The 15,483-nt window shown below is 35.5% G+C and overlaps 1 protein-coding gene across 3 annotated transcripts in view; it reads left to right on the top strand.

Annotated features, from left to right (window-relative positions):
- Window positions 1–2,419: 2,419 nt before the first annotated feature.
- stat6 (signal transducer and activator of transcription 6, interleukin-4 induced) overlaps window positions 2,420–15,483 on the top strand; it is a 70,011-nt gene continuing 56,947 nt past the window's right edge. Inside the window, exons 1-2 of one of the 3 annotated variants that reach the window (XR_013198293.1) lie at window positions 2,420–2,961; window positions 8,603–8,745. Coding sequence is in view for 1 of the 3 variants with exons in the window: in XM_077218232.1 (XP_077074347.1) it covers window positions 8,615–8,745 (131 nt within the window). In the remaining 2 variants the exon portion in view is untranslated. The remainder of the gene's footprint in view (window positions 2,962–8,602; window positions 8,746–15,483) is intronic. The other 2 variants (XM_077218232.1, XR_013198292.1) reach the window with 2 other exon arrangements.

Below are 15,483 nucleotides of genomic sequence, written 5' to 3'. Positions count from 1 at the left end.
TTCCATAGACCCTCCCTACAGCTTACCTCTGTTCATGACTGCTCATGTCTTGCTCTCCTTTGTCCTGTCTAGCCTTGATACAGACAAGGTTGACATCAGAGGAGATCCCTGACACAGGGTGAGTTAAGGCTGCCAGCTGCTAGCAATCAAGTCTATTTAGGAGTCAGGGACACATGGACCCCCAGGGCCAAAACCGTAACTAGCCCAACCCTTAGCCCTAACCCCCCCCCAAACCCTCTAGTTACCCAGTTTGACTATATTGATTCCAGATGTTCTGCCATCAGTGCTTCTCAGCGCTGGGTCTTTACCTAAGAGGACCCCGAAATAATGACAAACTGTGAAGGAGGGGAGAAACAAATACAGAGCAATCAAACAATCCGGGTTAATCCACTAACAATTTGTTGATTTTTGAATTCCTTTTAAAATATTAATCTATTTATTTATTTTTACATAATTATGCTATTAAAAAAAAAGATATACAATGTTTAAATCGCCTCACAAAAATATCAACTGATCCATTTCTGATAGCATAATAGCGTCTTAGAAAAGTACCTATTCCTTCACATGTGTTCGCATTTTTTTCAGTTACTTTTCAAAATAGCTGCAAATGGTGTGTTGTGATAGAAATTAAACACTTTGCACAACTATTATGGAATTTTTATTGATAACATTTGTTACTTCAGAATTCCATTTTGGGGTTGTCAAACTCTATCAGCAGGAGATTGATCAAGTCAACTCTGACTTTGTTTAAGTTAAAGCTGGAAATGAAAACAACCCCTGAAGCTCATACAGCATTCTGCTGACCTATCTCAATAGCCTCAGACAGGCCAAATGTATCATGACCAGTCAGGAAATGGGGTAGCCTATATGAGGAATGCCTGATGCTTGAAACCTTCCCTGCATGGCCATGCTGCATATGAGATGAATTTGGATTTAATATAATATTTGAAACTTGTACATTTAGTATTATGTTACATTTGTTATATTTTTCAGTTTTAACATTCAATTTTATTACATAACTTCATCAATTGACCAACACAGATGAGTTCGCTTTTCACATTGGCTAATGACCCACTGCCCTCTAGTGGTAGCGCAAAATAATGTTTTTCTTTTTATGTAAATTTTATGTTGTAATACTGTTGTATACGCCTAGCCTACTGATCTATTCTGTAATCATATATTTCATATAAAAATATAGGAGAGCAAAGGATAATGTTATTCTGGGTGTGGGTGTGAGAATTGAATAGTCGTAGTTGCCTAATGACGTTGCAGTTTCCTGAATTCAACGTTTCCTGATGTAAACGATGATGTGTTGCCAGATCCGCTACAAAACAAGCAAACTAAACGGATAAATCATCCCCCCAATAAGCGATGTTTCCCACAAAACTACGCGTGAATAAGTGATTTTATGTGTTTCTACACTTCTTGGGAAGGGGGAACTATACAAAAATACAACAACTATAAAACTATACAAGCAAAACGCAAAAGGAAAAAACAAGTCTTATAAGGGTCATGGCAACATTTCACCTCTCGGGATCCAAAATTCATGAATTATTCAGAATGAGGTATAGGCTATCAAATAATTTAATTGCTGGATTTGCTTATTTTAAAGCCGTAAACATTAAATTGGTATATTTTTCTCAAAATCGCTAATTCTTTAGTGAAACATTGCAGCACTGACAGCTTTTATTTTTTGTGTGGATTAAAAATATCATTTTTAGATGTCTTTCCTGAGGACGGGCAAGAAGAAATTAACTGTTATGCAACAACAACAAAAAATAGCTTCTTTGAGAAGCGGAAACCCCTTTCGAAACTCCTTACTGGAAATCAAGCGTTTCTAGCAGAAATGGCGTTGTTTCCCCTCCTACAAGTGACGTTTTGTCCTGAAATATAGAAGGTCGCCTAATTCGAACCATGCCTTCGAACAAGCATATGATGCAAGAGATGTTGTCTTGCTAGCACTCCTAGTTTTGAGACTCAACCATCTACTACTCTAGAGAAAGATAACTAGCAAGGCAACATGTTAGGCAACATATTTGTCTGCCTTTGTGATCATTGATGGTGGTAATGCAGTTGAATTTATCCTTCTTTGGTTGAACACTGGTTTCAGCACAATTTAATTTACGGTGACTTCATTAAATAAAAAATAAAAAAATTATCTTAATTTTTTTAGGCGAATTAGAATGTAGGCCTAATGTGAAATATATATATATATATATATATATATATATATATATATATATATATATATATATAATTCATATATATATAATTCATATATATATACATATATATATATATATATATATATATATATATATATATATATATTCGTCGTTGGTAAATACTTATTTTTGGATTTAAGATGAGGATTTTCTCTCTTTTATTTTCTTTTTCATGTTATTTATGGCTAACTTTTGCGACGCTAAAACATAAACGCATAAAGAGTGACAGAGAAAAGGGAAAATGTATAGACCTATAAAATAAGTTGCTATTAATGTTAATAAAATAATTGCAATAATAAAAAATAAAATAACAATCAAAAAATTACTGAACATGCAGACGTACAGAAAACGATTAAAATATATAAATAAAATATGAAGATAACCTATATGAAGATAAAAATACGAAGATAACCTACCCTAGAAGTATGAAGATAAAAATCTGAACTCATTAAAATAGGTAGAATTTTCGGTCACACGCATAAAACTGGATTTAAAAACAATTACATAACCTATTTTCTGTATATGTAAATATAACAATAAATAGTTATTTCAAGCTCTGTCCAGCCGGATAAAGATTCTCATTCACCAGGTAGAAGAGCTGTATCAGGATGGCCAATAGGCATCAACTTCAGTGTAAAGTGAAAGTAGGTGGATAGAAAAAAAAACAACAAACGCACACGGAAGGCGCAGACTTATATCTTTTTACGTGTGTTAAAACAGCTGGCGTCGAAATCAGGTAAGTTATGTTCTCACATCATTGTATATTTTAGCTATATAAACTACGTACAGTAAGTTTATTGCGACCTGAATTTGTATATCGCTTAATGTTGTTGTGAGAAGGGAACAAGCGTTTTGTAAGTTAATAGCCCGATTTCCAGTACTGTAAGTTACACGAAAATTCGAAACGAGCAACCAGAACAAACAAAAAAATCCATCATAGAGTTCTATTACGATCAAAAATCCCACTTTATAATAATTTAATCTCAGTATAAGTTAGTTGTGAAGTTGGTTTAGCTATGGCGTTATAGCGTAACGTTACTAGACTATTTAAACGACGCCAAACAATTACGCTACATGGTCATGATATAGTACGCGAGACATTGACTTAATGAGAATTCACATATTAAACAAGTTTCCTGTCTCAGACAGTAGTCTACTCAAAACAGCAAGGGAGGAAGGCCTACTTAAATGGCTAAAACGTAGTAGACTGTGCGGAATGTCACGTTATATGATGCACGAGCACCTACTCTCACGCCCTACTTTCTGTTCCCCATATCTATCTGGCATTGGCGTGTTAGCTATGTTCTTTTGTGCACTAGAGAGTGGTCTGTGCTTTACTAACCGTGCTCACTGTTGTTGAAACATTGCATGTGCCAGTCTCAGTCTTAGGGATGTAACACCCTTATGGTGTTATTTTTCATAAATATTAAATGAATACTAATGGATGGCTGTGCTGTCTCTGGCCTTTTTACATGCATTAAAAAGGTTTAGTGACGTGTAAGTTTATTTAGGAAAATGTGAAATTTGTTACACACTTCTGCCTGAAACAAAAAAGTAGAATGTCTTTCCCTACTATAGTCTGAGGAAATAATAGCTATTTTTAAAGTTTTCAGTGAAGACAGTAGTTCACAGCAATCACAGTATTAGCATCAACAGTGTTTGGATCAGTGTACAATGCTTTAAAATGACTAATTGCTTTAAATGCTTTAAAATACTGTTAAGATGTAAGTGTAAATGTAAGTTTCTCTTAAGTGTAAGATAAAATTTGATAGGGGGTACTGAAAGAAAACTGCTATGAGTTTGTTCGTTTCTGTCATTTGTATATGACCTTTATGAATGCAGTCATGCATTCAATGAAAAGAGATAATAATGGGTAAAGTGGATGTGTACTCCATGTGTCAAATGCCAACTGCTGTCAAAGTTTGGCTGGTTTGCTGTTAGAATTTGAGGTTGAGAGATTGCTTTCTATTTTCCATTACAGTTAATTAACTTTATATAACTCTTTAATATTACATTTGTTTTTTATTTTAGTCCAATAAGATTGAACAAAGAGCAAAATTACTTATTAGATTTTTCCTTTAAGAAAAACACACCAGTATTCTCACACGTGTTTCCTCTGGATTTTCATAAATAATTTCAACAATATCAGAAACTGAAGTGTGCAATCAAACATGAGATACTTCAATATGCACTAAAACCCATCTCAGATTTCTCTAAAACCCAGTTATCGAGCTATTCCATCCACATTCATTTTAGATTCTTACAGTACAATTGTCCCTTTTTAATTTGTATTTCTCTTAATATAAGTGACGCTCATTAAATAATTATGTACAAAGGGTAGGCGTAATAAGCAAAGGCTTCAGCCTACACCTTTTTCGGGTATTATGTGTGTATATATATATATATATATATATATATATACATACACACATATATATTTTTTTTCTTTACTTTGGAAAATTGTGTGTGAGGACCGAAATAAAATTAAAATCAAAATCAAATCAAATATAAACATCTGAGACCATGTTGATACCTTAATGAAACAGAACTATGAAAGAGCAGCCCTTGCGATAGTAAAATTATAAAAACAAAATGTTTTACTTGATTTTTCTTCTCTGCAAATACATAAAAATAGGGCACTGATTTATTATTAAAGAAGATTTTTTTAGAGAATATGACATTGCTTTGCAGCGAGTAGCACATAACAGTGCTGAAAAAGAAAGATTAATAAACATAAATGTAATAAACATGAACAAAACACAGTATGTAATCCTTTTTTATGTTAGAGAAAGAACCGTTTTGTGTTCTTCAGATATGTTATTACAGAATGCAGCTGTGACGCTTGTCTGCTTCCAGGAATATGCCATGTCCTATTTCCTCAAGATCTTTCTTATATTCATTCATTTATTAATTTTCGCTCTATCTGCTACATAATTAGGCACTATGTTTTTACCAGATCAGTTTTTCCTGCACAGCTTCTGGTGTTCACACAATTGACCTATGGCTAAGCCACGCCCCCTCCACTCACTCGGACAAACAGTCAACATTCAGTGACAGGCGCTATGGCAGCTGTCACAGTAGGAGACATTTCACAGGAGGCAATTGATGATTTTTGGAGACAGAAAGATTACATAGATTATATTTTGGTAGAAAGTTGTCTACAATGCTGTGCTTCAATATGTAATTGATGCTTCATGATCAAAAATAAATATGTACAGGTCTAAGTTGCATACGTTTCCAGGACAAGCCTTTTTATCATCTTTACCAAGAGTACCTCTCCGTTAGTCTGGTGCAACAGTATTTACATGAATCATTCAGCACACAACATTGATAACATTTGTTATCTCGGTTATTTACAGATACGTTAATGAAGCTAAGTGACATGATGTAAAATGCAGCTAGAAGCTAACGTTAACGTTTTCTAATGTTAGGCTAACGTTACGTTAGAGATGTTAAAGATAACGTTCAAATACGTTGTTGACTTATCTTAGAACAGATGTAGACATCCTTGTTTAATTAATCCACGTTTAGTTGGTGTTGTGGTCTACCGCATAACTTCATCCAGACACTTATCTCGGTTGAGATGTGGCTTGGGAAAGGGTAAAAAATACACACCGTCGTCCAGCCTCTCGGGATGCCTAGTGTCGGAGTTGCGTGTACCCCATGCACACCGTTTGACAATTTTAAACTTAAAATGACAAGAAAAAACAAATAAAAACGAATGAAAACTGACTAACTGCAATGCAGATTTCAATGGACGAGGAAGCAAAGAATGTCCGAGTGTATTGGGGTACCTATGCACACTTTGATTGGCTCATCGCGTTTGGGGGCGTGGCTTAGCCATAGGTCAATTGGAATCTAATGTGATACATGTCATTCATGTGTACTGTACATTTAAGAATGAACTTGAATTTTCATAGGTCATCTGTTTGTTCTACATCTTGTAATAGCATGACATTTCCCTTGAATGGTTTATATCTGCACATAGGTGGGGTGTTTTTTTCACCTGCACCTACGCTGCACCAATCCCTTTGTCAAACATTAATACTAGCAAAACTTTCGGAGCAAAAAAAAAAACAAGAAAAATTGAGGAAATGCAGATAAATAAATTGGAACAGAGGGATTCCCAAATAAAGATGAGTCTTGACCTTTAATGTCTTAATGATTGAAAATGTACACCTTATGACTTATTTAAATAAAAAAACTCTAAAAAGATCAAGGGATTAACCTAGTATTGAAGAAATCCCAGGAAAATATTTGTAGAAAATTTTCCGAAAACTGATAGGTTGGTTAAAACGATATTTGATTAGGAAAAAAAACTGTAACAAAGTACAAATCGGCTATTTAAGTAGACATATTGGTTTGTATTTTTGTTGAATTTTCATAAAACTGATTGGTTGGTTAAACTGATATTTAATTAGAAAAAAAAAGCTTTAGCATAGTAAAAAAAAAAAAGAAAGGCTATTTAAATAGACAGACATATTGGTTACTACTGATCTTATCTTGTGACCTTATGTGTTTTCCTTTATGGTGTAAAGGGATAGTCCACAAAATATATTTATTTGTAGCCTACATACAACAAAAGTCAATGAATTCTAGTGTTTTCCATTTTGTGTGAACTGTCCCTTAAAGTTTTAAGGGGGTTCAAGTTATTTCATAACAAATGCTCATTAGCTGTTCAGTTTTATGACTTTTCTAATAACATTCACTGGTCCTAGTTTATTAAAAAGTGTAAAAAATTCTGATAGTGTTATCATGTTCAAGACCTTTTTCAGAAAGAAATGAGAAGTGACACAGTTGTTATGGACATGATCCAGCATGCTTACATGCCTTTGGGTACAGTTGGTTTCAGTGCTTGAATCTAACACACCACGTGTGCTTGTAGGTTTGTAGAACTAGAATCCATCAATGTATCCTGTCAAAATTATCTAATCTGTTCATTGGAATTTGTATGTAAAGTATAGGCCTAGACATTTTTACGGACACTGAAACATACAATATCGACACACAGCATCCTTTTAAATCTTTTTGATGTTCACAGAATATTATTGTAAATTAGATTATGTTTGATGGCATGATCACATTTATTTATTACAGTTAACACATTTACCTCATATAACATTACTGGGTTTGTGCTCTTAGAAGAAGGGTTTCCGCTTTTAGATCCTGACAATTTGTATTTCAACTTTAACTGTCTATCTAAACGTAGAAAAATATATGTGTTCATCATATATACCAATAATTAAGTTCCATTACACATTTTTAAAAAAAAATTAAAATAAATGTTTTGGTCAAGAATGACAAAGGTCACAGGCATTATCATATTAAATTTGGTGTATGCACCACAATGAAATATGTTCTTATCTTCTTACAATGCAGCATAGCTAATTTATGTGCTAAAATGACCATCTATGTAAGCAAACTTGTTATATTAGTGATGATTGGGTTGCTGGGCTGTTGTTTTGTCAAGCGTGCTGTGGTATAGAGTGTCTTCTGTCCCCTTATGTTGGGGAGAGATAAGACATACAGACATTTCTCCATTGCCCAAATAAAAGTCAAACAGAGCAGTAATAAGAGCACTCTGCTCTTTCCCCAACACATCTGCCTGTGCTCTTTACACTAAACCAGAAAATAACCTGAAATACAGCATGCTACAAAATGTTGAGCTTTATCTTGTAATCAGATACTATTTATGAATTTCTAAAAATGACATTTGTTTTGCATAGAAGAATTCAGATTTCCAATTCAGTTTGTTCAATCCAGCCCTAGAATTGGGAAGTTGTAATAAACACAATGTTTATTTGTCTTTAATATAAAGATTGCAGTTTTCTATTCTGTATGATTATGATGTGTAAAAAGCAAAAAGCAACGTCACTAATTTAAAGCACTGAACCATGTTTAAATCATTAGTTTGTTTATTTGTGATAAATAAAGAGTGTCTTATCTGTGTGTAGTTCATCCCAAATTCTGTAATTATTTCCATGAAACTCAATATATTTTCTAATTTTTTATTTCATGCATTGACTGTCTATAGAGACCACATCTGTCAAGCTCCAAAAAGGACCACCTTAAAAGTCATCCATACTGTTTGTAGTTCATTCTAAAGCCACACAAGTACAACTATTTCTTCACAAATTGAAATGAACCAATTCAGTGATCAAATGACTTTAGAATACTTGGAATATGGAGATGCTTTTTGGAGGTTGACTGATGTGGTCATATGAACTGATCTTGTATGGGAAACAGCTATGGTTTAGAACATCATGAGAATTAGTAATCTTCATAGATTTAATGTTTAGTGAACGATTCCTTCCCAAAGAATTGAAAATGATGTTTTTTTTAATGCAGTGGTAATGTTGTGATTTTTACTGTTGCAGTGTTTGCACACTATGGCGCTGTGGGCGCGAATGACCCCGCAGTTACAGTTCCTGCCAACTCAGACGCTGAATGAACTCTACCCAGAAACTCTCCCTCTGGATGTCAGACATTATCTGGCCAACTGGATAGAGGATCAGATATGGTATGACATCACTGTTACAAATTAAAAGCATGATTTATGTTGAATTAAGCTTGATGCAGTATATCTTTTTTTCATTAATGTTGTGTTGAACTGACACTAGTAGCTTGAAATCAACATAAATGCTATTGTAGAAATATATTTTATTCATAAAGAAAGTGTTTGATAATAAGAAAAGTGAGTAGTATTTGCCTGGTCATGTGATCCCAATATGGCAGCCTCCATGAAGTGACCAACTTCATGTTACATAAAAAGCTTTTTTTTTATCTACTGATTAGGGATGGGACAATTACCGGTTTCACTATAAACCATGATAAAATGTACTGATGGTTAGTATTAAAGTTTAAAATTTCATTATCATTAAAAACCGTGTTTGATTATCGCGATTTTAATAACTCACTGTTGGCTATATCCTGTCCAGCCAGCAACAGTCCAGCAGCGCGCAATGTTGGTTGTTTTTTTTGTATTCGAGAAGTAATGGCGGAAGGCAGTGACCGTGCTCGGGAGATATTTCAGCCTTTTAAGAGGACCAAATCTGAGGTGTGGTGGTCCTATTTTGTCTTTTACAAAAGTCCTGAGGGAAACTTATTCAGGGATGGTCACCCTGTCTGCAGAACATGCACAAAAAAAGTCGGGGAAACACTTCAAATCTGCCGAGTCGGCTTGTGTGACCATCACCCATTGTTGTATAGCGAACGTAAGGCAAGTTAACTTTGACCTAAATACTAAAACTAAGTCTGAGAAATAATTGTGCACAAATTGTTTTGAGTTGAAATAATTGATCTCACTCACTTGAAATAAATGTGTAGCATCTGCGAAGAAAAGTTCGTAGCAAGTCGCTATGAGCCAAATCAGCCAATGATGAACGAAAAAGTTCAAACAAGACTATTTAGAGTGACATTTAAGGGATAATAATGTATATTCATTGTGCAGTTAAAACACAGATTTTTTTCACCACATAATTACGAGGACATATTGAATTGATAGATTAATGTTTTAAATCTTACCCATTCATAAATCCATTTTGTACAGCATACAAAACAATCGTCCAGACAAGAGGATCAAGACAATATTATCAAACTCTGTAAACAATATTTTCAATACAATCAAAAATGGTGACGCAAGACGGCAAGTTGTATTTGAATGAACTGAGAGAGTGCGTCCGTTGTGATACATGTGCGCTGTTATAAGGCGCTGCTATTGACGACGGTCATTATAAGGAAGGAAATCCCACAGAATGTTATCTTTATTAAAACAAGTGCATAGAGCTGCTTGTTTTATTTGTTTTTTGTTGATTTTAAAATAAAAAACTGTTTTTATAATTTTCACACTGTAGTGTGAGCATCAGTTCTTTTTGAACGCTTTCATCTCGTTTTAACAAAACCGTGATAATATTGATAATCACTATAATTTTGGTCACTATAATCGTGATATGAAATTTTCATACCGTCCCATCCCTACTACTGATATAACTGTTTTTATCTTATCTGAGTGTACATACACTGAACAAACTTATAAACGCAACACTTTTGTTTTTGCCCCCATTTTTCATGAGCTGAACTCAAAGATCTAAGACTTTTTCTATGTACACAAAAGGCCTTTTTCTCTCAAATATTGTTCACAAATCAAGTGAGCACTTCTTTGCCGAGATAAGTTATTACAGAGTAAGCTGTGATGCTTTGTCTGTGATCTGCTGCAGAGATGAAAGCAAACCTATAGGTGTGATTTATATGGCTACAATGACAAGGCTTAAAACCAGTGGCGGCTTTCAATAGAGGGCACTGAGGCGCCGCCCCCATCAAAATTCCAGAAATATACATGTATACAAAGGAGGAGGTTGCGATTGCTCAACAGCCTGAGGTCGTGAGGATGAGAGCCAATTTTTTCACAGGTAATGATAACAGCAACAAAAAAATATTTCAATCATGTTGTTCATGCTAAACAGGATGAACTCAACATGAGGTTATAATAGATCAGGCAATTTGAACCATAATCTATATACAGCTTCTCGGCATCTATCTTACAACTGAATAAAGACACAGATTCACGTAAGGAAGAGTAATAAAAGACAACTTACGTGTGCACTTTTTTCTGCCTGTACTTGGAAAATGGATGGGACGGCCGTATCCTTCACACCGTGATCCTATCCTACCGTGTTTCTGGTCCTATATAGCATTTTTTCAACATAGTCCTCCTGTGCAAAATGCTCTTCGCAAACACAATACTGGCTTTTTTTGTAGTGAGGTGTTGAAGTACAGATATCCAGAGCAGCTAGCAATCGATTTCCAGAGGTGGGCTGGCAGGGCCATCAGGGCCTTCTCTGCTGGCCCTGTCAGAATCTAAAATATAATATAATATAATACAATATATATAAATATATATTTTTCATTTTTACGATTTATTTCCATAAAGAATATGGTTATTTTTTGTGAGGCTGAGCTGGATTTTCCATATGGTCACCTAAACCCATCACAGTTCCGTGGACCAGCACTAGAAGTAAAGCTACCCTTCCATTGAAGCTGCCATTTCCCATTTGATCATAACTTTGACTGACGTGTATCATTAGCCAATCAAATTTCGATGCGCAGTGACAGAACGCCCTCAGGGCCCAGCTATGTTTCGGCGCTAGCCCCCTCTGATGTCATCAACCGTTTGAAATGTTGGCGGGTTGTGAGCAATGTCAGGGAACGGAGCTATGGCCGCTGCCTTCACACCTCTTACCGGTCCAGTTGACGATCTCCTTCATGTGCCTTTTTCAAGGCGTATGTTTGGAGAGAAGAAAGAGATCATTTAAAAAGGAAGATCTACACCTTAGCTGGATGGGCTGACCAAGGCCGGAAAAGGTTTTGTGCGTCACTTCACTGAGCGTAACTATGACCGCTATGACTGGCTAACAGCTAGCACTGAGCGGAACAGGTTATTTATCATTCACACAGGAAGTGCAGCGAGGAACGGGATGAGGAACCACGTTCATGTCTGTCTGTTTAATGCTGGAGCCAGCAGACTTGTTCAACATGTTGACGTTAAAGGCCCTGTTGGGACCAAGTTTTTGTAAATGTTTTGTAAGAGTAAGAGTAAGTTTTGTCGCTATGCAAGCATTTTCATAAAGAAGTGACTAAATATTAAAGATTAAGTTGACATTTGAATTAAATTTTGTTTGGCCAATACTAAACAAGGATTTGATCATGCCTCAGTGTAACCAAGCCATTGGCGGTCTCTGTGGACATTTGTTTTTATGTAATGTACGTAAATTTATGTTTATATTAGTTTATATTGTTTATTTTACATGGTGTATTTTAACAGCGTCGTTCAATAAAACCCATATGATTACTTTGATACTTTATTTCAACAAATAATTATTATATATTTAGGTAACACTTTACAATAAGGTTCATTAGTTAACATTAGTTAATGTATTAACCAACATGAACTAACAATGAACAATACATTTTGTAAGTATTTATTAATCTTTGTTAATGTTAGTTTCATTTTTTGTTCAAGTTAGTTCACCGTACATTAATGTTAACAAATGTGACCTTTGATTTTAATAATGTATTAGTAAATGTTGAAATTAATATTAACTAAGATTAATAAATGCTGTAGAAATTTTGTTCATTCTTAGTATACTAACTAAGGTAGTTCATGTTAACTAATGAACCATATTGTAAAGTGTTACCTATTTGTATTTTTAAGTAATTTTAAAGGCTGTTGTTCAATTGGATCTATTTTTATTACCACAATTTTTTATCCGATTACTGGATGGAATAATCAGTAGAATACCTGATTACTAACATAATTGATGGCTACAGTCCTAGTCATGGGTATAGTGTTCCCACAGCGTCTCGACGCAGCTCGAGTTCCCTTGAAAGAAAACATCAAGGGTTACGTATGTAACCCTGGTTCTCTGAAGAGGGAACAAGACGCTGCGTCACCCTGCCGTACTCCCTGCATGCCTGTGATCGACTTGCTTCAGCCTTTCAGAATCTGGCGCGGTCTGTTTTCAGGTGTGCTTTATAGTTTCCTGGTCGTTGACATCACCGGCCTATGACGTCTTGTCTTTCCATTGGACTGATTATACACGCGCTTCACTACACAATCACGCAGGGGTGTTCCCACAGCGTTTCGACGCAGCGTCTCATTCCCTTTTCAGGGAACCAGGGTTACATACGTAATCTGAGACATTTTAACAAACGGATGCATATAATTTAGTGTAGTTAAACTTCTTAGGCATTTCCATCATGTGAAAGAGATAATGCTAAGGCTGAATCATGTTCTATCATAGTGATTCACAAAAGGAAGGAAGGTTGGAGAACAGCACAGGACAAGTTAGACTAGAAAGGCTTTGCTCCTTGTCAGTTAGGGCTAGGGTGGTATGGATTTTTCTAACCGCGGTTGAAAAGCAAGATTTTCCTGCGGTATGGCGGTAAACAGCTTTAAATACTTGCTAAATCATGTTCTATCATAGTGACTCACAAAAGGAAGGAAGGTTGGAGAACAGCACAGGACAAGTTAGACTAGTAAGGCTTTACTCCTTGTCACTTAGGGCTGGGGCGGTATGGATTTTTTCTAACCGCGGTTGAAAAGCGCACGCACCAGAAGTGATTTTTTGTTAGACAGACTTTGTTAAATATTGTCATCTAGCCTACATCCGAAAAAAACGAGCACAATTTGAAATAGTCAAATTTTCTTCAAGCAGTAATTTGGCATGAACCAATCACTGAATAGATTTCCTTATTTTAGAATATTCTCAGATACATTCGCATTGAATTCATCATTTTCAGGAGAATACATTATGAAGTTCACATTGGAAATGAAAGAACACCTATTGCAACATGTCTTAATTACAAATATTATCCTCCATATTTATGTTTACATAATATAGTGTTATTTTTTTATTTAATCTGTCGATTATATGAAAAGTGAACAGCATGAGTAAGATAGGATCATAAGATTTTCAGACACGATTTTGACCACTTTATTAAGTTTTGTTTTGTAGAAAGCCTATCTTTAAATTAAATTTCATTTTGTATAAATTGTACCTAATTTTAATGACTGTTTCATTAACTAATCGACTGGAATTAATAAATAAGAAGAAAATATAGCAGACATATAATCAGGAGCAGTGGTGTCATGCCCATTCAAAGTGAGGGGGCACGTGCCTCAGAATTTTCCTTCCTGATAATTTTTTTGTCACAACTTTATTCCTATTATGCTCCATAATTACCAGAGCCTATAACGACTCAAATGTATTCTTCTGGATGTGTAATAAATCGGTCAGCATCAGCCCGCCCCTTTTTCCTAATATGGTGTCTGTGTATATCAAATCTAGAGCGCTACGCGCGTAGCGCTCTAGAATCTTTGCTGTGTATGTTCAAGCAACTCACTCGTCTCGCACGTTGAGCTGCCAATGTTTTACAGATGGTCTTGAAGTGGTAAGTGGGCAAAGCAACAAATCGGCATTGAATTAGTTATCGGATTATATTACAAGGTAGTGGGATTATTTGTGGTTGACCTGGAAATTTTAACTTTATTAAAATGTTATGGATTTGATATTAGCTGCGAAAGCTACAGCATAGTTGTTAAGCAGATCGCTATGACCGTGATGTAGGCTTAGAGTGCACGAATGTGTAGCAGTCAGCCTCTCTCTCATGTGCTCATATAACTTCCGTTATTATTATCAGGTCACTTAACTTGCTCATGATTCGCAAGTAGCAACTTACAAATGAGGTACTACTTGCCATAATACAACAGTAATGCAGTAATACAAAATATATTATTATCATTAGTAAAAGAGTATGGCAGTAAGATGATAGATTTAATGCCTCAATATTATTCAAGTTATTATGCCAGTAAGATGATAATAAATATATATATATATATATATATAGCCTATATAAACTTACATAAACTTACAAAATAGATACTTTAACTTAGTCCTCAGATAGAGGAGGGTTGCTGCTGGCTCCGTTAAGGTATTTCTGTCCCTCCCAAACTGCATTGTAATGGTATGTTTAGCAGCCAGAATTAAAAAAAATTATTGGGGGAGAAACCCCCTGACCCCTCCTAACATGATCCATATCACCCGTCAGAAAACAATTGACACGTCTCAGATTGTGCCCCCCCAGAATTTTGGCTTGCATGACGCCCCTGATCAGGAGGACGTGGAAGCGCGGGTGCGATCTCTTGCGCGTGAACTGGAGCTCGTCTCAGATGAACCGAAACTCGGCGTAGGCTAGGCCTAAATGTCTACTTTTAAACAAAATTCAAAACGAAATGATAAAATTTTAGTCTACAGTAGCCTAGTCAGGTAAGGTCAGGTTTGCCGGTGTGCGTTATAGGCTATTTACTTATTTATATTTATCCATGTGCGCCGATCGGAGACAGAGTTCACTGCTGATATTCTGGGGATACAACATAGCCAATATACTAGGGACTTTAGCCTTTAAATATCTTTGCTGCATTGGATCAGTGTTCTTTCTAGAACAGCCAAGAGCTTTCTAGCCTCGCGGCAGCAGCGTCTCGCATTGCTCATAAATGTTAAATGTTAAAACAGTCTGCGCCGCGGATGCGGTTTCTAAAATTGATCAAAAAAAGTTGGTGCGGGTGGATGGCGGACAGATGAGTTTTGTGATGCGGTTGCGGATGAAATAATAATAGCCCATCCGCGCATCTCTAAAAAGAATAGAATGTTATTATGTGTCATGGAACATTGCGCTCCTCAACTCGCGAAAGATCGGATTT

The sequence above is a fragment of the Siphateles boraxobius genome, unplaced genomic scaffold, assembly GCF_051911475.1.
Source record: "Siphateles boraxobius isolate OS27281-9 unplaced genomic scaffold, OSU_SipBor_1 77, whole genome shotgun sequence".
Taxonomy (NCBI): domain Eukaryota; kingdom Metazoa; phylum Chordata; class Actinopteri; order Cypriniformes; family Leuciscidae; genus Siphateles; species Siphateles boraxobius.
Note: the sequence above shows the minus strand (reverse complement) of the source record. Positions and strands in the feature narration are given on the sequence as shown.